Source organism: Anomalospiza imberbis, unplaced genomic scaffold, assembly GCF_031753505.1.
Source record: "Anomalospiza imberbis isolate Cuckoo-Finch-1a 21T00152 unplaced genomic scaffold, ASM3175350v1 scaffold_371, whole genome shotgun sequence".
Taxonomy (NCBI): domain Eukaryota; kingdom Metazoa; phylum Chordata; class Aves; order Passeriformes; family Viduidae; genus Anomalospiza; species Anomalospiza imberbis.
Window position 1 is genome coordinate 13,644 of NW_027099987.1, and position 22,398 is coordinate 36,041.

At 59.3% G+C, this 22,398-nt stretch overlaps 1 protein-coding gene and 1 long non-coding RNA gene across 2 annotated transcripts; one reads left to right on the top strand and one right to left on the bottom strand.

Annotated features, from left to right (window-relative positions):
• Positions 1-756: 756 nt before the first annotated feature.
• LOC137466655 (1-acyl-sn-glycerol-3-phosphate acyltransferase alpha-like) lies at positions 757-10,572 on the top strand. The gene is made up of 7 exons (XM_068178349.1): positions 757-864; positions 4,633-4,822; positions 5,998-6,131; positions 7,788-7,963; positions 8,981-9,076; positions 9,512-9,584; positions 10,097-10,572. The coding sequence occupies exons 2-7, from the start codon at positions 4,638-4,640 to the stop codon at positions 10,555-10,557; spliced, it is 1,125 nt and encodes a 374-aa protein (XP_068034450.1). The 5' UTR covers positions 757-864; positions 4,633-4,637; the 3' UTR covers positions 10,558-10,572.
• LOC137466656 (uncharacterized) lies at positions 7,855-21,006 on the bottom strand. The gene is made up of 3 exons (XR_010995258.1): positions 20,881-21,006; positions 18,416-18,529; positions 7,855-7,866 (listed from the first exon to the last, which is right to left on the bottom strand). It is a non-coding gene; the product is annotated as an uncharacterized lncRNA (long non-coding RNA).
• Positions 21,007-22,398: the final 1,392 nt, after the last annotated feature.

Sequence of the window (22,398 nt, forward strand, 5' to 3'; positions counted from 1 at the left end):
GGGAATTTTGGAGAATTTTTTTAAAGCTCTTCCGGAATTCTTGGGGGCAATTTTTGGCCAATTATTGAGAAAATTTTCCGGAGTTCTTGAGGAATTTTTGGTGGACCTTTAAGGGATTTTTGGCCCTTTTTTGGGGGAATTTTGCGGTTTTTCCCAACCCAAAACCACACTCAGCCTGGGGTGGGGGCGGAGCAGCAGCTTCCGTCCAATTTTGGGGGGGTCCCAGCTTTTTTCTTTTCCTAATTCTGGGGTTTCGGGTGGAATTTTGGGGTTTTTTGGGGGGGATCTTTTCTTGGATTTTCCGCGGGGGGCGCTCTCACCTGGTGGATGAGAGACCCCAGAATCCTCCCGGGGGGTCCCAGCCCCCCGAAAACCCCCCAAGTCTCCTCCGTGGGGATCCCAAGCCCCCCTAAATCCCATTTCTTGGGATTTTGAACCCCTCGAAACCCCCGAATCCCCATAAACGCCCCCAGCGCCCCTCACGAACGCTCCTGGCCGCCGCCATCTTCCCCTTCCCCTCACGCACCCTCTCCCTCCCCATTGGCCACCGCGCCTGCCAATCATGACCCCGCGCTGCTATTGGTGGAGACCCGCGAGGTTCAGCCCTCCAGGGACCGCTTCCTACTGATTGGCCATCTAGCTTGACAAGCACCCGCCTCGCCCAATCAGAGCTTCGCCAACGCGTCGCCTCGGCGACGCCGCAATTTCCCCGCCCGCGCGTTACCACGGAAACCACGCAGAGCGAGGAGGCGGGGCGGGACGCTCGGTTCCAGGCGGTGATTGGCTGCGAGCGCTGTCCATCAAGGACGTGGCTTCCGGCGGCGGGACGGGCCCGCGCCGCCGCCGCAGCCGCCGCCCCTCCCGGTACCGGCGGGGCCCGAGGGGATCCGGGGGGTCCTGAGGGGATTCTGGGGATCCCCGGGGGCTCCCGGGGGTCCCGGGGGTCCCGCGGAGCGGCCGCGGCCCTCTCCCGGCCGGGGATGCCCCGCCCGGTCCCGCCCGGTTGGGCCCGGCCGAGCCCTGAGGGGAGGGCGGGGCCGGGGTGGGGCCCGTGAGGGGAATTTGGGGAGCCCGAGGGGGTTTGGGGGGAAAAGTGTCGGTTTTGGGGGGAAAAGTGTCGGTTTTGGGGTTTCTGAGGGGATTTTGGGGATCCTGAGGGGAATGTGGGGGTTTTGAGGAGGATTTGGGGGTTCTGAGGGGGATTTCGGGGGAAAAGTGTCGGTTTTGGGGGGAAAGTGTCGGTTTTGGGGGGAAAAGTGTCGGTTTTGGGGTTTTGAGGGGAATTTGGGGAGCCCGAGGGGGTTTTGGGGTGAAAAGTGTCGGTTTTGGGGGGAAAAGTGTCGGTTTTGGGGTGAAAAGTGTCGATTTTGGGGGGAAAAGTGTCGGTTTTGGGGTTTCTGAGGGGAATTTGGGGATCCTGAGGGGAATTTGGGGAGCCCGAGGGGGTTTTGGGGGGAAAAGTGTCGATTTTGGGGGGAAAAGTGTCGGTTTTGGGGTTTCTGAGGGGGATGTGGGGAGCCCGAGGGGGATTTGGGGATCCTGAGGGGGATTTGGGGAGCCCGAGGGGGTTTGGGGTGAAAAGTGTCGATTTTGGGGGGGAAAGTGTCGGTTTGGGGGGCAAAAGTGTCGATTTTGGGGTTTCTGAGGGGATTTTGGGGTTTTGAGGGGGATTTGGGGAGCCCGAGGGGATTTTGGGGGGAAAAAGTGTCGATTTTGGGGGGGAAAGTGTACATTTTGGGGTTTCTGAGGGGAATTTGGGGTTTTGAGGGGGATGTGGGTAGCCTGAGGGGATTTTGGGGATCCTGAGGGGGATTTGGGGAATTTTGAGGGGGATTTGGGGTGAAAAGTGGCGATTTTGGGCTTTCTGAGGGGATTTTGGGGTTTCTGAGGTGAATTTGGGGATCCTGAGGGGGATTTGGGGATTCTGAGGTGGATTTTGGGGAATTTTGAGGGAAATTCGGGCTGAAAAGTGTCGATTTTGGGGTTTCTGAGGGGAATTTGGGGATCCTGAGGGGGATTTGGGGAATTTTGAGGGGAATTTGGGGATCCTGAGGGGGATTTGGGGATCCTGAGGTGAATTTGGGGATCCTGAGGGGGATTTGGGGATTCTGAGGTGGATTTTGGGGAATTTTGAGGGAAATTCGGGCTGAAAAGTGTCGATTTTGGGGTTTCTGAGGGGAATTTGGGGATCCTGAGGGGGATTTGGGGATCCTGAGGTGAATTTGGGGATCCTGAGGGGGATTTGGGTGTTCTGAGGTGGATTTTGGGGGGAAAAGTGTCGATTTTGGGGTTTCTGAGGGGATTTTGGGGAATTTTGAGGGGGATGTGGGGAGCCTGAGGAGATTTTGGGGATCCTGAGGGGGATTTGGGGAATTTTGAGGGAAATTCGGGGTGAAAAGTGTCGATTTTTGGGGTTTCTGAGGGGAATTTGGGGATCCTGAGGGGGATTTGGGGGTTTTGAGGGGGATTTTGGGGTTCTGAGGTGGATTTTGGGGTGAAAAGTGTCGATTTTGGGGTTTCTGAGGGGATTTTGGGGTTTTGAGGGGGATTTGGGGGGCCCAAGGGGAATTTGGGGGTTTTGAGGATGATTTGGGGTGTAAAGGTTTGATTTTAGGGTTTCTGAGAGGAATTTGGGGTAAAATTTGAGGATTTTGGGCATCCTGAGTGGAATTTGGGGATCCCGAGGGGATTTTGGGGTGGAAATTGGGGATTTTGGGGTTTCTGAGGGGATTTGGGGGACGCTGAGGGGATTTTGGGGTGAAAGTGAGGATTTGGGGTGGAGATTGGGGGTTTTGGGAGTTCTGAGGGGATTTTGGGACAAAAATGGGGATTTTTTGGGAATTCTGGGGGGAATTTGGCTGGGATTCGGCGGATCCTGAGGGGATTTGGGGTGGAAATTGGGGATTTTGGGGTGGAAATTGGGATTTTGGAGTGGAAATTGGGGATTTTGGCGTGGAAATTGGGGATTTTGGAGTGGAAATTGGGGATTTTGGGGTGGAAATTGGGGATTTTGGGGTGGAAATTGGGGATTTTGGGGTTTCTGAGGGGATTTTGGGGATCCTGAGGGGATTTTGGGGTGGAAATTGGGGCTCTGGGGGGATGGAGGGGACTTGGGGTCCCAGGTGAGGATCCTGGGGGATAATTCCGGGTCCCCAGGTGCAATTTTGGGGCGAATTTGGGTTTTTTAAGAGTTTTTTCTGGCATCCCTGACCTGGATTCCCACCGAGGGAACAATTTAGGGATGCCCCAGATGTGGTTTTGGGGTGAATTTGGGATTTTTCACGGGGGTTTCTGCCATTTCTGACCCCAAATCTTTGGGATTTCCGGGGTGCCCGCCCCCACCTCCCACAGAAGAGACAAATTAAGGTTCCCCTAAATTAATTTGGGGTAAATCCGGGTTTTTTTGGTGCTGCCAGGCAGGACGGAGCTGACACTGGGGGTCAGATTTGGGTTTTTTGGGGCGATTTTGCCATTTCTGACCCAAAAACTTTGGGATTTCCGGGGTGCCCGCCCCCACCTCCCGCAGGGGGAGCGTTTTGGGGTAAATTTGGGGTTTTTTGGTGCCCCCAGGCAGCATGGAGCTGACAGTAGGGTTCAAATTTTGAGTTTATTTGGGTTGAGTTTGCCATTTCTGCCCCCAAATCCGGTGGATTTTTGGCTCCCTGCCCCCAAATCTTTGGGATTTCCGGGGTGCCCGCCCCCACCTCCCACAGAAGAGACAAATTAAGGTTCCCCTAAATTAATTTGGGGTAAATTTGGGGTTTTTTGGTGCCCCCAGGCAGCACGGAGCTGACAGTAGGGTTCAAATTTTAGGTTTTTTGCGTTGATTTTGCCATTTCTGCCCCCAAATCCGGTGGATTTTTGGCTCCCTGCCCCCAAATCTTTGGCATTTCCGGGGAGCCCGCCCCCACCTCCCGCAGGGGGAACATTTTGGGGTAAATTTGGGGTTTTTTGGTGCCCCCAGGCAGCACGGAGGTGACAGTGGGGGTCAGATTTGGGTTTTTTGGGGCGATTTTGCCATTTCTGACCCCAAATCTTTGTGATTTCCGGGGTGCCCGCCCCCACCTCCCACAGAGGGAACATTTTGGGGTAAATCCGGGTTGTTTTGGTGCCCCCAGGCAGCATGGAGCTGACAGTGGGGGTCGGATTTGGGTTTTTTGTGGCGATTTTGCCATTTCTGACCCCAAATCTTTGGCATTTCCGGGGTGCCTGCCCCCACCTCCCGCAGAGGGAACATTTTGGGGTAAATCCGGGTTGTTTTGGTGCCCCCAGGCAGGACGGAGCTGACACTTGGAGTCGGATTTGGGTTTTTTGTGGCGATTTTGCCATTTCTGACCCCAAATCTTTGTGATTTCCGGGGTGCCCGCCCCCACCTCCCACAGAAGAGACAAATTAAGGTTCCCCTAAATTAATTTGGGGTAAATTTGGGGTTTTTTGGTGCTGCCAGGCAGGATGGAGCTGACAGTGGGGGTCAGATTTGGGTTTTTTGGGGTGATTTTGCCATTTCTGACCCCAAATCCGGTGGATTTTTGGCTCCCTGCCCCCAAATCTTTGGGATTTTTGGGATGCCGGCCCCCACCTCCCGCAGAGGGAACATTTTGGGGTAAATTTGGGGTTTTTTGGTGCCCCCAGGCAGCATGGAGGTGACGGTGGGCACGGCGGCGCTGGCGCTGGCGCTGCTGCTGCTGCCGCTGCTCTACGAGCGCTGCGGCTCCTTCCGCTTCTTCTGCAAGATGGGCTTCTACAACGGCTGGATCCTGCTGCTGGCCCTGCTGGCCATCCCGCTGTGCGCGCTGCGCGGCCGCGACGTCGAGAACATGAAGTGAGGGCGCCGTCGGGGGCATTGCGGGGGGTTTGGGGCGGTTTGGGGTCAGTTTTGGGGGATTTTGGGCCAGTTTTGGGGTGGTTATGGCCCTGCTGGCCCTGCTGGCCATCCCGCTGTGCGCGCTGCGCGGCCGCGACGTCGAGAACATGAAGTGAGGGCGCCGTCGGGGCCATTGCGGGGGATTTGGGGTGATTTCAGGGGATTTTGGGTCAGTTTTGGGGGATTTGGGGTCAGTTTTGGGGGATTTTGGGTCGGTTTTGGGGTGGTTATGGCCCTGCTGGCCCTGCTGGCCATCCCGCTGTGCGCGCTGCGCGGCCGCGATGTCGAGAACATGAAGTGAGGGCGCCGTCGCGGGCATTGCGGGGGATTTGGGGCTGTTTGGGGTCAGTTTTGGGGGATTTTGGGTCGGTTTTGGGGGATTTTGGGTCGGTTTTGGGGGATTTTGGGCCAGTTTTGGGGTGGTTATGGCCCTGCTGGCCATCCCGCTGTGCGCGCTGCGCGGGCCGCGACGTCGAGAACATGAAGTGAGGGCGCCGTCGCGGGCATTGCGGGGGATTTGGGGCGGTTATTGGGGGATTTGGGGTCAGTTTTGGGGGATTTGGGGTCGGTTTTGGGGTGGTTATGGGGGATTTGGGGTCAGGTTTGGGGTGATTTCAGGGGATTTTGGGTCGGTTTGGGTCGGTTATGGGGGATTTTGGGTCGGTTATGGGGGATTTGGGGCGGTTATGGGGGATTTGGGTTGGTTTGGGGTGGTTATTGGGGGAACTGGGGATATTTGGGGTTTCTATGGGGCAGTAACAGATCTGTGGGGCGGCTGTGGGGTGGTTATGGGGCAATAACAGATCTATGGGGTGATTTGGGGTGGCTCTGGGGGATTTGGGGTGATTTGGGGTGGCCATGGGGCAGTAACAGATTTATGGGGCAGTAGCAGATCTATGGGGCAGTAACAGATCTGTGGGGCAGTAACAGATCTGTGGGGTGGCTATGGGGCAGTAACAGATCTGTGGGGCGGCTGTGGGGTGGCTATGGGGCAGTAAGAGATCTATGGGGCAGTAGCAGATCTATGGGGCAGTAACAGATCTGTGGGGCAGTAACAGATCTGTGGGGCGGCTGCGGGCTGTCTGAGGGGGACGCGGGGCGCCGTGGGGCTGAGCCCCCCGTGTGCCCCACAGGATCATCCGGGGGCTGATGCAGCACGTCAAGCGGCTCTACGGGATCCGCATGGAGGTCAGGGGCGCGCAGCACTTCCCCCCACGGCAGCCCTACGTGGTGGTCAGCAACCACCAGAGCTCGCTGGACCTGCTGGGTATGGGGCTGCCCCACAGATCCCGCCCCACAGATCCTGCCCCACAGATCCTGCCCCACAGAGCCCTGCCCCATAGATCCTGCCCCACGGAGCCCTGACCCCATAAAATGACCACTGCCAGCCCTACGTGGTGGTCAGCAACCACCAGAGCTCGCTGGACCTGCTGGGTATGGGGCTGCCCCACAGATCCCGCCCCACAGATCCTGCCCCACAGAGCCCTGCCCCATAGATCCTGCCCCATAGATCCCTGACCCCATAAAGTGACCACTGCCAGCCCTACGTGGTGGTCAGCAACCACCAGAGCTCGCTGGACCTGCTGGGTATGGGGCTGCCCCACAGATCCCGCCCCACAGATCCTGCCCCACAGAGCCCTGCCCCATAGATCCTGCCCCATAGATCCCTGACCCCATAAAGTGACCACTGCCAGCCCTACGTGGTGGTCAGCAACCACCAGAGCTCGCTGGACCTGCTGGGTATGGGGCTGCCCCACAGATCCCGCCCCATAGATCCTGCCCCATAGATCCTGCCCCATAGATCCTGCCCCATAGATCCTGCCCCATAGACCCTGCCCCATAGATCCCTGACCCCATAAAGTGACCACTGCCAGCCCTACGTGGTGGTCAGCAACCACCAGAGCTCGCTGGACCTGCTGGGTATGGGGCTGCCCCACAGATCCCGCCCCATAGATCCTGCCCCATAGATCCTGCCCCATAGATCCTGCCCCATAGATCCTGCCCCATAGACCCTGCCCCATAGATCCCTGACCCCATAAAGTGACCACTGCCAGCCCTACGTGGTGGTCAGCAACCACCAGAGCTCGCTGGACCTGCTGGGTATGGGGCTGCCCCATAGATCCTGCCCCACAGAGCCCTGCCCCATAGATCCTGCCCCACAGATCCTGCCCCATAGATCCCTGGCCCCATAAAGTGACCACTGCCAGCCCTACGTGGTGGTCAGCAACCACCAGAGCTCGCTGGACCTGCTGGGTATGGGGCTGCCCCACAGATCCCGCCCCATAGATCCTGCCCCATAGATCCTGCCCCACAGATCCTGCCCCATAGATCCTGACCCCATAAAGTGACCACTGCCAGCCCTACGTGGTGGTCAGCAACCACCAGAGCTCGCTGGACCTGCTGGGTATGGGGCTGCCCCACAGATCCCGCCCCATAGATCCTGCCCCATAGATCCTGCCCCATAGATCCTGCCCCACGGAGCTCTGACCCCATGGATCCTGCCCCATGGAGGTCTGACCCCATGGATCCTGCCCCACGGAGCCCTGACCCCATGGATCCCCATAAATCCCTGTCCCATAGGGCCCTGAACCCGTATATCCTGCCCCATAGATCCCTGACCCCATAGGTCCTGCCCCACGGAGCCCTGACCCCATAGATCCCACCCCATGGAGCCCTGAACAATGGCTGCCCCATAGAACCCCAAACTCCCCCCAGCCCCACAAGCACCTCCAGCCCCACACACCCCATAACCCCACATGTGCCCCACACGCGCCCCACGTCCCCCAGGGATGATGGAGGTGCTGCCCGACCGCTGCGTGCCCATCGCCAAGCGCGAGCTGCTCTGCGTGGGCAGCTATGGGGCAGGGGTAGGACACCCCACACGCGCCCCACACGCGCCCCACACGCGCCCCACGTCCCCCAGGGATGATGGAGGTGCTGCCCGACCGCTGCGTGCCCATCGCCAAGCGCGAGCTGCTCTACATGGGCGCCGTGGGCGTCGTCTGCTGGCTCGGGGGCATCATCTTCATCGACCGCAAGCGGACGCACGACGCCATCAGCGTCATGGCCGAGGCCGCCCACACCATGCTCAGCCAGGACGTCAGTGGGGCGCTCTGGGGCGGAGATGGGGCGCTGTGGGGCAGATATGGGGCGCTGTGGGGTGGTTATAGCGGGCTACGGGGTGGTTATGGGGGCTATGGGGTGGTTATGGGGGCTGTGGGGCGGATATGGGGCGCTATGGGGTGGTTATGGGGGGCTATAGGGCAGTTAGGGGGTGGCTATGGGGCAGCCCCACGGCCGGCCGTGCCCCACAGGTGAGGGTGTGGGTTAATGGGGCAGTTAGGGGGCAGCTATGGGGCAGTTATGGGGCGGCTATGGGGCAGTTGGGTGGCTATGGGGCAGTTATGGGGTGGCTATGGGGCAGTTGGGTGGTTAGGGGGCGGCTATGGGGCAGTTATGGGGTGGCTATGGGGCAGTTATGGGGTGGCTATGGGGCGGTTATGGGGTGGCTATGGGGCAGTTATGGGGTGGCTACGGGGCAGTTATGGGGTGGCTATGGGGCAGTTATGGGGTGGCTATGGGGCAGTTGGGTGGCTATGGGGCGGTTAGGGGGCGGCTATGGGGCAGTTATGGGGTGGCTATGGGGCAGTAAGGGGGTGGCTATGGGGCAGTTATGGGGTGGCTATGGGGCAGTAAGGGGGTGGCTATGGGGCAGTTATGGGGTGGCTATGGGGCAGTTATGGGGTGGCTATGGGGCAGTTAGGGGGCAGCTGTGGGGCAGTTATGGGGTGGCTATGGGGCGGTTAGGGGGCGGCTATGGGGCGGTTAGGGGGTGGCTATGGGGCGGTTAGGGGGCAGCTGTGGGGCAGTTATGGGGTGGCTATGGGGCGGTTAGGGGGCGGCTATGGGGCAGTTATGGGGTGGCTATGGGGCAGTTATGGGGTGGCTATGGGGCAGTTGGGTGGCTATGGGGCGGTTATGGGGTGGCTATGGGGCAGTTGGGTGGCTATGGGGCAGTTATGGGGTGGCTATGGGGCAGTTGGGTGGCTATGGGGCGGTTAGGGGGTGGCTACGGGGCCGCTATGGGGCAGCCCCACGGCCGGCCGTGCCCCACAGGTGCGGGTGTGGGTGTTCCCCGAGGGCACGCGCAACCACAGCGGCTCCATGCTGCCCTTCAAGCGCGGCGCCTTCCACCTGGCGGTGCAGGCCCAGGTACGTGGGGCACCTGGGGGGCACCTGGGGGCGGCTGTGGGGTGGTCACGGGGCGCTATGGGGCGCATTGGGGTGCCATGGGGCGGTTATGGGGTACTGTGGGGTGGTCACAGAGCGATCAAGGGGTGCTATGGGGTGGTTATGGGGCGGTTGTGGGGTGCTATGGGGCAGTCATGGGGTGGTTATGGGGTGGTTATGGGATGGCTCTGGGGCAGTTTTGGGGTGGTTGTGGGGCGGCTGTGGGGCAGTTATGGGGCGGCTGTGGGGCGGCTGTGGGGCAGCTATGGGGCGGCTGTGGGGCAGTTGTGGGGCAGCTGTGGGGCGGCTGTGGGGCGGCTGTGGGGCAGTTGTGGGGCGGCTGTGGGGCAGTTGTGGGGCAGCTGTGGGGCGGCTGTGGGGCAGGGCGCGCCTCCCCGAGCCCGTGGTGCCCCACAGGTGCCCGTGGTGCCCATCGTGATCTCGTCCTACCAGCACTTCTACAGCAAACGGGAGCGCCGCTTCACGGCCGGTGAGGGGCAGCGCGGCATGTGTGGGGCTGGGGCCTCCATGTGGGGCAGCCCCGGGCACCTGTGGGTCTGGGCTCCGGCCGTGGGGCAGCCCCAGGCACCTGTGGGTCTGGGCTCCGGCCATGGGGCATCTGTGGGTCTGGGCTTTGGCCATGGGGCAGCCCCAGGGGCTCTGTGGGTCCGGCCGTGGGGCAGCCCCGGGCTCTGTGGGTCCAGCCCCGGGCTCTGTGGGTCCAGCCGTGGGTCCAGCCCCGGGGGCTCTGTGGGTCCGGCCGTGGGGCAGCCTGGGGGATCTGTGGGTCCAGCCCCGGGCTCTGTGGGTCCGGCCGTGGGGCAGCCCCGGGGGATCTGTGGGTCCGACTGTGGGGCAGCCCTGGGGCTCTGTGGGTCCAGCCCCGGGCTCTGTGGGTCCGGCCGTGGGGGATCTGTGGGTCCGGCCGTGGGGGATCTGTGGGTCCAGCCCCGGGGGCTCTGTGGGTCCGGCCGTGGGGCAGCCCCCTACCCTCGCCCCCAGGGCACTGCGTGATCCAGGTGCTGCCGCCGCTGCCCACGCGGGGGCTGGGCCCGGCCGACGTCCCCGCGCTGACCGAGCGCGTCCGAGCCGCCATGCTGGACGCCTTCGAGGGCCTGTCGGCCGAGCTGCGGCCCCCGGCCGCGAGCGACCACCGGAGTGACCAGCACGGCCCCACGGCCACGAGTGACCACCAGAGTGACCCCCGGAGTGACCACCAGAGTGACCGCAGGAGTGACCACCAGAGTGACCCCCGGAGTGACCGCGGGAGTGACCACCAGAGTGACCAGCACGGCCCCACGGCCGCGAGTGACCACCAGAGTGACCCCAGGAGTGACCCCTGGAGCGACCCCCGGAGTGACCAGCACGGCCCCACGGCCGCCCAGAGTGAGCGCCGGTGCCGGGCAGTGCCCCAGAGCGACCCCCAGCGCCCCCCGGTGCCCCACGGGGGAACCCCGCAGTGACCCCCGCGCCTGTGGCCCCACGGGGGACCTGGCAGTGGGGCAGGGACCGACCCCCGAGTGGGGACAAAGTGACCCCCGAGTGGGATGTGGGGCTGACCCCCAACGGGGCCTGCACTGACCCCCAAGTCGGACACAGTTTGACCCCTAAGTGGGGCACAGAGTGACCCCCAAGTGGGGCCCGGAATGACCCCCAAGTGGACACAGACTGACCCCTCAGAGGGCCCAGCGTGCGGCCTGGACTGACCCCCAAGTGGGGCCCGGTGTGACCCCCAAGTGGGGCCTGGACTGACCCCCAAGTGTGGCCTGGAGTGACCCCTAAGTGGGCCCGGCGTGACCCCCAAGTGCGGTCTGGACTGACCCCCAAGTGCGGCCTGGACTGACCCCTAAGTGGGGCATAGAGTGACCCCTAAGTGGGGCCTGGACTGACCCCCAAGTGTGGCCACAACTGACCTCTAAGTGGGGCCCGGCGTGACCCCCAAGTGTGGCCTGGACTGACCCCCAAGTGGCGTCCGGAGCGGCCCCGCAGTGGCCCCGCGGTGCCCCACAGCGGGACCAGGCCGTGACCCACGGCCAGGGCGTGGCGGGTGTGGCCGGGCGTGGCGGGTGCTGATTGGCTGCCGCAGCCAAGCCCCGCCCCCTGGATGCAGCGTGTTTATTTTGGGGAGGGGGGCGTGGATTTTGCCAAATTCCCCCCCCCCCCCGGCTTTTAATAAAACCCCAAAATCCCCCCCCCATGGCAGGTGTCTGACATCACTGTGACGTCATCGGGGCAGCGATGATGTCACCAAAGGGGGAGTCGTGGGGGGCGGGGCTTTGGGAATTGTGGGCAGGGTCCCAGGGTTTGGGGGGCTCCGATGGGGGTGGGGGGGGGCACGGGGGGGTCCTGGGGTGGGACCGGGATCAAAACTGGGATTAAAACTGGGATCAAAACTGGGATCAGGACCGGGATCAAAACTGGGACCGGGATCAGGACCGGGATCAAAACTGGGATCAAAATTGGGATTAAAACTGGGATCAAAACTGGGATCAGGACCGGGATCAGGACCGGGATCAAAACTGGGATCAAAACTGGGACCGGGATCAAAATTGGGACCGGGATCAAAACTGGGATCAAAATTGGGATCAAAACTGGGACCAAAACTGGGATCAGGATCAAAACTGGGATCAAAACTGGGACCGGGATTTGGACCGGGATCAAAACTGGGACCAGGACCGGGATCAAAACTGGGACTGGGATTTGGACCAGGATCAAAACTGGGACCGGAATCAGGACTGGGACCAAAACTGGGATCAAAATTGGGATTAAAACTGGGACCGGGATTTGGACCGGGATCAAAACTGGGATCAAAACTGGGACCGGGATCAGGACTGGGACTGGGATTTGGACTGGGATCAAAACGCTACAATGAGAACCGGGACTGAAACCTGAACCAGAAAAAACCCCAAAAACCCAAAAACCACCAAAAACCACCAAAAACCACCAAAACCCCAAGAACCACCAAAAACCCCAAGGAAAAATTCCAAATCTTGTTTTTCCCCACTCGAGCCCCTCAGCACGCCTGGCTGGGGTAGGCCCAGATGGGCGGCAGCACCGCGGCCACACCGGTGACGCCGGTAACGGCGCCGGCGACTCCGGTGACACCGGTGACACCCCCAGTGACACCGGTAACGGCACCGGTGACACCGGTAATGCCAGCAGTGACACCGGTGACACCGGTAACAGCACCGGCAACACCGGTAACGGCACCGGTGACACCGGTAACGGCAGCAGTGACACCGGTGACACCACCGGTGACACCGGTACCGCCACCAGCCACACCAGACCCGCCCCCAGCAAGCCCAGCGAGCCCGGCGTGGGTGCGCTGGTGCCGCTTGTGGTGCGAGCTGCGGCTGAAGCTCTTGCCGCAGACGCCGCAGGCGTACGGCTTCTCGCCGGTGTGGATGCGCCGGTGCTGCGTCAGCGTGGACTTGTCAGTGAAGCTCTTGCCGCAGTCGCCGCAGCCGTACGGCTTCTCGCCGGTGTGGATGCGGCGGTGCCGGATCAGGTTGGAGCTGACGTTGAAGCGCTTGCCGCAGTGGCCGCAGGCGTACGGCTTCTCGCCGGTGTGGATGCGCAGGTGCTTCACCAAATCCGAGCTCTGCCCGAAGCTCTGCCAGCACTCGCCGCACGTGTTGGGCACGCCGGCCGCGGCCGCGGCGTGGCCGGCGCGACGCCGGCGCGGTTTGCCCGGCGCCGCCGGCGGCTCGTCCAGGCGCTTGCCGCAGTCCGAGCACTCGTGGGGCCGGGCGGGCGCGGCGCGGGCGCGGCGGGTGGCGGCGCGGGTGGCAGCCGGGGACGAGGGTTTGGCCGCGCTCCGGACAGCGGAGCGGACGCTGGAGGGCGGCCTGGGGCCGGCGGTCAGCCGGGAGACGCCGGGCGTCGGCGCGGGCCTGCCGGCGGCGGTCATCGCCGGCGGGGTTCGGCCGTCCGGAGACGTCCGTCTGTCCGGAGGCGCCCCGCTGACCGCCGCCCTGCTGAGCACCGCTGACCCTCTGTCCATCTGCACCAACGTCCAACCGTCCCGGTCCACCCGGCCGAGCGCTGCCACGGTCAGCGCCGGGCCCCGATGCGCTCGGCTGACCGCCGCCGTGGTCAATGCTGTGTCCGGAGCCCCTGCACCGACCACTGCCGTGGTCTGAGCGTCCGGATCCATCCCGCTGACCGCTGCCGTGTCCGGATCCATCCTGCTGACCGCCGCCGTGGTCACTGCTGTGTCCGGAGCCCCCGGGCTGGCCGCTGCTGTGGTCACCGTGGTGTCCGGATCCATCCCGCTGACCGGTGCCGTGGTCGGTGCCGTGTCCAGATCCATCCTGCTGACCGCTGCCGTGGTCACCGCGGTGTCCGGAGCCCCCCGGCTGGCCGCTGCCGTGTCTGGATCCATCCCGCTGACCGGTGCTGTGGTCGGTGCCGTGTCTGGAGCCCCCGGGCTGACCGGAGCCGTGTCCGGAGCCGTGTCCGGGTCCCTGCCGCCGGCCGCCGCCGTGGTCACCGCGGTGTCCGGGTCCATCCCACTGACCGGTGCCGTGTCCAGAGCCGTGTCCGGGTCCATCCGGCTGACCAGTCCCGTGGTCGGTGCCGTGTCCGGAGCCCCCGGGCTGACCGGAGCCGTGTCCGGGTCCATCCCACTGGCCGCTGCCGTGGTCACCGCGGTGTCCGGAGCCCCCGGGCTGACCGGAGCCGTGTCCGGGTCCATCCCGCTGACCAGTCCCGTGGTCGGTGCCGTGTCCGGAGCCCCCGGGCTGGCCGGTGCCGTGTCCGGAGCCGTGTCCGGAGCCCCCGGGCTGACCGGAGCCGTGTCCGGGTCCCTGCCGCCGGCCGCCGCCGTGGTCGGCGCGGTGCCGGGCCAGCGCGGCGCTGCGGGCGAAGCTCTGCCCGCACTCCACGCAGATGTTGGGGTGCTCCGCGCCCCCCGCCCCCCTCCTCACCGCCACCGTCTCCTTCCTCTTCCTCCCCCCCCTCCCCCGAGCCCCTCCCCCACCCACCCCCACCCCCTCGGCGGCGCCCCCGCCCCTCCCCCCCGCACCCCCCCTCCCCTTGCGGGGTCCCCGAGCCCCCTGCCCCTCCCCCGCCCCGCCAGCGTTTCGGCGACATCGCCGCGCCCCCCCACCCCCCAAAATACAAACCAAAACCAAAACCAAACCCAAACCAAAAGCCCGGAGCGGCCCCAAGCGCAGCCGGGCGGGGGTCCCGCGACCCCCGGGGCCGCCCCCGCCGCCGCGGCCGCGCGGACAATGGAGGCGGCGGCGGCGCTGACCCAGGAAGTTCAACCCCCGGGGGCGGCGGGGAGGGGAAGGCGAGGGGAGAACCGGGGGGGGGAGGGGGTGGAAAGACCCCCCCCACACTTCACACGCCCCGCCCCCACCCCCCGAAATTCAGCCCGGTCTCGTTTGAGCGGGGGGGGGGGGAGGGGCGGATTTGGCGCTGTTCCCACCCCTCCCCCCCCCCCCCCCCCCCGCGACCCCTCCCCCCCAAATCCCAAATTTTTTTTTTTTTTTGGGGGGGGTGAGGGGCACAGATCCCACTGCGGCCGGCGGAGATGGAGGGGTCTTTACTGGGGGGGGAGGGGAGGGCGCCCCCCGGGGAGGTTTTGGGGTCATTTCCCCCGATTTTTGTGTCCCCCCCCTCCCCCCCCCGGTGGCACCGGAGGGGTCCCGAGCACCGGGGGGGGGGGAGGGGTGGGGTCAGCCGAGGGTCTGGGGTGGATTTTGGGGGGTCCGGAATGGATTCCCGGGGGTCCGGAGTGGATTTTGGGGGGTCCGGAGCAGATTTTGGGGGTCCGGAGTGGATTCTTGGGGCACGGAATGGATTTGGGGGGTCCAGAATGGATTCTGGGGGATCCGGGGTGGATTCCGGAGGTCAGGAATGGATTCCCGGGATCTGGAGCGGATTTTGGGGGTGCAGAATGGATTTTGGGGGGTCCGGAGTGGATTTTAGGGGATCCGGAGCGGATTTTGTGGGGTTCAGATTGGATTTTGGGGTGTCAGGAGCGGATTCCCGGGGGTTCGGGATGGATTCCCGGGATCTGGAGCGGATTCTGGGGGGTCAGGATCGGATTCCCGGGGGTCCGGGGCCCCCCAAAACCCGCGGGCACGGAAATGTCCCCGCGAGTCCTCCCCCTCCTGTCCCACCGGCGCGGGGGGCCCCGGTCCCGGGGGGTCCCGGTTCCGGCGTTTTCCGGGTCCCGTTTCCGGCGTTTTCCGGGTCCCGTTTCCGGCGTTTTCCGGGTCCCGGACCCGGCTCTGGCTCCGGAAGTTTCCTGGTCCCAGTTCCAGAGGACTCCGGTTCCGGCTGTGTCCCAGTCCTGGTTCTGGTGCCGGTTCCAGAATTTTCTTGGTCCTGGTTCCGGTCCCCGTCCCGGTTTTCAGTCCCAGGTCCGGTCCCGGTTCTGGCTCCGGAGTTTCCCCGGTGCTGCTCCCAGTTTCGGTTCTAGTCCCGGTCCTGGTTCCGGTGCCGGAGTTTTCTTGGTCCCAGCTCCAGTTCCCATCCCGGTTCCGGTTCCGGTGTTTCCCTGGCCCCGGTCCCGGAGTTTCCTGGTTCCGGTTCCGATCCCGGTTCCGGAGTGTTCTTGGTCCCGGTCCCGGTTCCGGTTCCGATCCCAGTTCCGGTTCCGGTCTCTCCTAGCCCAGGTGCAGCCGCTGGTGCCGGATGAGGGCGGAGCTTCCCCCAAAGCCCCTCCCACAATCCCCGCAGGTGTAGGGCGTGGCACAGGTGAGGGGCGTGTCACAGGTGTGGGGCGTGGCACAGGTGGGCGTGTCACAGGTGAGGGGCGTGTCACAGGTGAGGGGCGTGGCGCAGGCAAGGGGCGTGGCGCAGGCGAGGGGTGTGTCACAGGTGAGGGGCGTGTCACAGGTGGGCGTGTCACAGGTGAAGGGCGTGTCACAGGTGGGTGTGTCACAGGTGAGGGGTGTGGCACAGGTGAGGGGCGTGGCACAGGTGAGGGGCGTGTCACAGGCGAGGGGTGTGTCACAGGTGGGTGTGGCACATGTGAAGGGCGTGTCACAGCTGAGGGGCGTGTCCCAGCTGAGGGGCGTGTCCCAGCTGAGGGGCGTGTCCCAGGCGCGGGGCGCCTCCCAGCCGAGGGGCGCGTCCCCCGCGTGCCCGCGCAGGTGCGCCAGGAGGGCGTGTCCCTCGGCGAACCCCGCCCCGCCGCGCGCGCGGGTGTGCCCCGGCCCCGCCTTCCTCCTCCTCCTCCTCCTCCTCCTGCCCTCCTCGTCCCCGCCCTGCCCGTGGGCGCGGCGGTGCTTCAGGAAGGCGGAGCTGTAGCTGAAGCCCCGCCCGCACTCCCCGCAGGTGTAGGGCCGCTCGCCCCGGTGCGCCCGCGGGTGCGCGCTCAGGTGGGCGCCGCGCCCGAAGCTCCGCCCGCACTGGCCGCAGCCGAAGCGCCGCTGGCCCGCCTGGTGCGGCCGCAGGTGCTTGGCGAGCTGGGGGGCGCGGCCGAAGCCCCGCCCGCACTGGCCGCAGGCGTGCGGGCGTCGGCCCAGGTGAGCGCGCCGGCCCCGCCCCCGGCGGGAGCCGCGCCCCGCGGGGGGCGGGAGGGGCGGGGCGAGGGGAGGGGGCGGGGACGGGGAGGGGGAGGGGAGGAGGAGGAGGAGGAGGGAGTCGGGCGCGGGGGGAGGGGCGGAGACTTCGGCCTCGGGGGCGGAGTCGGCGGCGGGGGCGGAGTCGTCGTCGCTCGGCGGGGCGGAGTCTGGGGGGAGAGAGGGGAAATTTGGGGGGATTTGGGGAAATTTGGGGGGATTTGGGGGAATTAGGGGAAATTTGGGGAAATTGAGGAAATTTGGGGGAAATTTGGGAAATTTGGGGGGATTTGGGGGGAATTTTGGGGAATTTGGGGAAATTGGGGGGGATTTGGGGAATTTGGGGGGAATTAGGGGGGAATTAGGGAGATTTGGGGGGATTTGGGGAAATTTGGAGGGATTTGGGGAATTTGGGGGGATTTGGGGGGAATTAGGGGGGATTTGGGGAAATTTGGGGAAATTTGGGGGGAATTAGGGGGGAATTTGGGGAAATTTGGGGAATTTGGGGAAATTTGGGGGGATTTGGGGAAATTTGGGGAGATTTGGGGAAATTTGGGGAAATTCGAGAAATTGGGGAAATTGGGGAAATTGAGGAAATTTGGGGAAATTTGGGGAAATTTGGGGAAATTGGGGAATTTGGGGAAAATCGAGGAAATGGGGAAAACTTGGGTAATTTGGGAAATCGTGGGGGATGCGGAAAAAAAGGGGATAAAATGGAAAAATAAAGGGGAAAAAGGGATAAAATAGAAAAGGAAAAAAGAGGAATAAAATAGGAAAAAAAAGGAATAAAATAGAAAAATAAAGGGAAAAAAGGATAAAATAGAAAAGGAAAAAAGAGAAATGAAATAGAAAAATAAAGGGAAAAAAAAGGATAAAATAGAAAAAGAAAAAAGGGATAAAATAGAAAAATAAAGATAAAAAGGAGATAAAATAAAAAAATAAAGGTAAAAAGGAGATAAAATTAAAAAAATAAAGGTAAAAAGGAGATAAAATAAAAAAAATAAAGATTAAAAAGGGGATAAAAATAAAAAAATAAAGATAAAAAGGAGATAAAATGAATAAAATAAAGATAAAAAGGAGATAAAATGAATAAAATAAAGATAAAAAGGAGATAAAATGAATAAAATAAAGGTAAAAAGGAGATAAAATAAAAAAAATAAAGATAAAAAGGAGATAAAATGAATAAAATAAAGATAAAAAGGAGATAAAAAAAAAAGATTAAAAAGCAGATAAAATTAATAAAATAAAGGTAAAAAGGAAATAAAATTAAAAAAAAAAAGATTAAAAAGGGGATAAAATAAATAAAATAAAGGTAAAAAGGAGATAAAATTAAAAAAAAAAAAAGATTAAAAAGGGGATAAAATAAATAAAATAAAGGTAAAAAGGAGATAAAATTTAAAAAAAAAAGATTAGAAAGGGGATAAAATAAATAAAATAAAGGTAAAAAGGAGATAAAATTTAAAAAAAAAAGATTAAAAAGGAGATAAAATGAATAAAATAAAGGTAAAAAGGAAATAAAATTTTAAAAAAAAAGATTAAAAAGGAGATAAAATAAATAAAATAAAAGTAAAAAGGAGATAAAATTTAAAAAATAAAGATTAAAAAGGGGATAAAATAAATAAAATAAAGGTAAAAAGGAGATAAAAATTAAAAAAAAAAGATTAAAAAGGGGATAAAATAAATAAAATAAAGGTAAAAAGGGCCGGGGGAAGGGGGAACAAGGACTGGGCAGAAAGGAGGCGCGGGCGGGGCCGGGCGGGGCCGGGCGGGGCCGGGCGGGGCCGGGCGGGGCCGCGCTCACCTGCGGGCGCCACGCGGAGGATCTGCCACTCCTTGGAGTCGTTGGGGTCGGGCACCCCCAGCTCCTCCTCGGGCTCCAGCCGGGACACGATGTTGGGCTTGGGAATGGGGAAATCTGCCCCAAGGAACAAAAAAAACACAAAAAAGAGCAGAAATTACCCTCAGAAGTCTTAAAAAACCAAAAAACAACCCCACCCAGAAAGCCCGAAAAACACCAAAATACCAAAAAAAAAAATCCAAAAAGAGACCCCAAAGAAATCCAAAAAGTGACCCCAAAAATCCAAAAAATAACCCCAAACAAATCAAAAAAATAACCCCAAAAATCAAAAAAATAACCCCAAACAAACAAAAAAAATAACCCCAAAAATCCAAAAATTAACGCCAAAAAATCCAAAAAGTGACCCCAAACAAATCCAAAAAGTGACCCCAAAAATCAAAAAAATAACCCCAAACAAACCAATAACCCCAAAAATCCAAAAATTAACGCCAAAAAATCCAAAAAGTGACCCCAAACAAATCCAAAAAGAGACCCCAAACAAATCCAAAAAGTAGCCCCAAAAAAAAAAAAAAAACACCAAAAAAATCCAAAAAATAACCCCAAATAAATCCAAAAAATAACCCCAAATAAATCCAAAAAGTGACCCCAAAAAATCCAAAAAATAACCCCAGAAAATAAAAAAAAACCCAAAAAAATCCAAAAAATAACCCCAAAAATCAAAAAAGTAACCCCAAAAATCCAAAAAATAACCCCAAGAAATCCATAAAATAACCCCAAATAAATCCAAAAAGTGACCCCAAAAAATCCAAAAAATAACCCCAGAAAATAAAAAAAAACCCAAAAAAATCCAAAAAATAACCCCAAAAATCAAAAAAGTAACCCCAAAAATCCAAAAAATAACCCCAAGAAATCCATAAAATAACCCCAAATAAATCCAAAAAGTAATCCCAAAAATCCAAAAAGTAACCCCAAATAAATCCGAAAAATAACCCCAAATAAATCCGAAAAATAACCCCAAATAAATCCAAAAAGTAACCCCAAATTATTTGGTGGGGATTTTGGAGGTTATTTTGGGGAGAGGGAATTTTGGGGAGGGGGATTTGGGGGGGATTTTAAGGGGGTTTATTTTGGGGGGTTATTTGGGGGTTTATTTTGGGGGGTTTTATTTTGGGGTTTTATTTTGGGGAGGGGGATTCTGGGGGTTTTATTTTGGGGGTTTTATTTTGGGGGGGTTATTTGGGGGGCTATTTCGGGGGTTTTATTTCGGGGGTTTTCTTTTGGGGGTTTATTTTGGGGAGGGGGATTCTGGGGGTTTTATTTTGGGGGGGTTATTTCGGGGGTTTATTTTGGGGGTTTCATTTGGGGGTTTATTTTGGGGGGTTATTTTTGGGGGGCTATTTGGGGGGTTTTACTTTGGGGGTTTATTTTGGGGAGGGGGATTCTGGGGGTTTTATTTGGGAGTTTTATTTTGGGGGGGTTATTTTGGGGGTTTATTTCGGGGGTTTTATTTTGGGGAGGGGGATTCTGGGGGTTTTATTTGGGGGGCTATTTGGGGGGTTTTACTTTGGGGGTTTATTCTGAGGAGGGGGATTCTGGGGGTTTTATTTTGGGGGGGTTATTTTGGGGGTTTATTTCGGGGGTTTATTTTGGGGGTTTATTTCGGGGGTTTATTCTGGGGAGGGGGATTCTGGGGGTTTTATTCTGGGGGTTTTATTTTGGGGGTTTATTTCGGGGGTTTTATTTCGGGGGTTTCATTCGGGGGTTTATTCTGGGGAGGGGGATTCTGGGGGTTTTATTTCGGGGGTTTTATTTCGGGGAGGGGGATTCTGGGGGTTTTATTTCGGGGGTTTTATTTCGGGGGTTTTATTTGGGGGTTTCATTCGGGTGTTTATTCTGGGGAGGGGGATTCTGGGGGTTTTATTTATTTCGGGGGTTTTATTTCGGGGGTTTCATTCGGAGGTCTATTCTGGGGAGGGGGATTCTGGGGGTTTTATTTGGGGGTTTTATTTTGGGGGGGTTATTTTGGGGGTTTTATTTTGGGGTTTATTTTGGGGGGGTTATTCTGGGGGTTTTATTTATTTCGGGGGTTTTATTTCGGGGGTTTCATTCGGAGGTCTATTCTGGGGAGGGGGATTCTGGGGGTTTTATTTGGGGGTTTTATTTTGGGGGGGTTATTTTGGGGGTTTTATTTTGGGGTTTATTTTGGGGGGGTTATTCTGGGGATTTTATTTATTTCGGGGGTTTTATTTCGGGGGTTTCATTCGGGGGTCTATTCTGGGGAGGGGGATTCTGGGGGTTTTATTTTGGGGGTTTTATTCTGGGGGTTTTATTTCGGGGGTTTTATTCTGGGGGTTTTATTTCGGGGGTTTATTTTGGGGGTTTCATTCCGGGGTTTCATTCGGGGGTCCATTCTGGGGAGGGGGATTCTGGCGAGCGGGGCTCATTCCGGGGGTCACTCCGGGGCTCACCCAGCAGCATCAGCGACTCGTAGCTCTCCTGCATCGTGCCGCCGCCTCCGCTCCTCCCGAGCCGGGCACGGGGGCTCGGGACCCCCGGGACCCCCGGGACCCCCGGGACCCTCCCGGGACCCCCGGGACCCCCGGGACCCCCGGGACCCTCCCGGGACCCCCGGGACCCCCCCGGGACCCCCCCGGGACCCCCCGGGACCCCCCGGGACCCTCCCGGGACCCCCGGGACCGGCGGCGCTCCGGGGCCCGCTCGGAGCGGATGGAGCCGCCGCCGCTGACCCAGGAAGTGCCGCCCCTCAGGGCGGTGCCTGCTCTGCCTCCTCCTCTTCCTCATCTTCGGCCTCGGCCCGCTCCTCCTCTTCCTCATCCTCAGTCCCCTCTTCCTCATCTTCATCCTCAGCCTGTTCTCCTCCTCTTCCTCATCCTCATCTTCATCCTCAGCCTGTTCTCCTCCTCTTCCTCATCTTCATCCTCAGCCTGTTCTCCTCCTCTTCCTCATCTTCATCCCCACCCTGCTCTTCTCTTCTTCCTCATCCTCATCTTCATCCTCACCCTGCTCTCCTCCTCTTCCTCATCTTCATCCCCAGCCTGTTCTCTTCTTCCTCTTCCTCATCTTCGGCCTCGGCCCGCTCTTCTCCTCCTCCTCTTCATCCCCATCTTGCTCTCCTCCTCCTCCTCCTGTTCTTCATCCCCACCCTGCTCTCCTCCTCCTCTTCTTCATCCCCATCTTGCTGCCTTCCTCCTCCTCTTCTTCATCCCCACCCCGCTCTCCTCCTCCTCTTCGTCCTCCTCTTCATCCCCTCTCTACTCTCTTCCTCCTCCTCTTCTTCATCCCCACCCTGCTCTCCTCCTCCTCTTCTTCATCGCCATCTTGCTGCCTTCCTCCTCCTCTTCTTCATCCCCATCCCGCTCTCTTCCTCCTCCTCTTCTTCATCCCCATCTTGCTTTCCTCCTCCTCTTCCTCTTCTTCATCCCCATCTTACTCTCCTCTTCCTCCTGTTCTTCATCCCCACCCCGCTCTCCTCCTCTTCTTCATCCCCACCCTGCTCTCCTCCTCCTCTTCATCCCCACTCTACTCTCTTCCTCCTCCTGTTTTTCATCCCCATCTTGCTCTCCTCTTCCTCCTGTTCTTCATCCCTACCCCGCTCTCCTCCTCCTCCTCTTCTTCATCCCCACCTCACTCTTGTCCTCCTCCTGTTCTTCATCCCCACTCTACTCTCTTCCTCCTCCTCCTCTTCATCCCCGCTCTACTCTCCTCTTCCTCCTGTTCTTCATCCCCACCCCGCTCCCCTCCTCCTCCTCCTCCTCCTCCTCCTCCTCCTCCTCCTCCGTGTACAAACTGGGAGCACTGGGAAGCAGCCCCAGCTCGGAACTTGGGAGGGGCTGCCGGCGCCAAGGGAACTCGAGGGGCACCGGGGGCGCTTCGCGAGAATTTAACGCAAAGAAATAAAATAAAATAAAATAAAAAATTTTAAAAATGAGGCAAAACCTGCAAAATCCGCGCCGGGACCGGCGTCA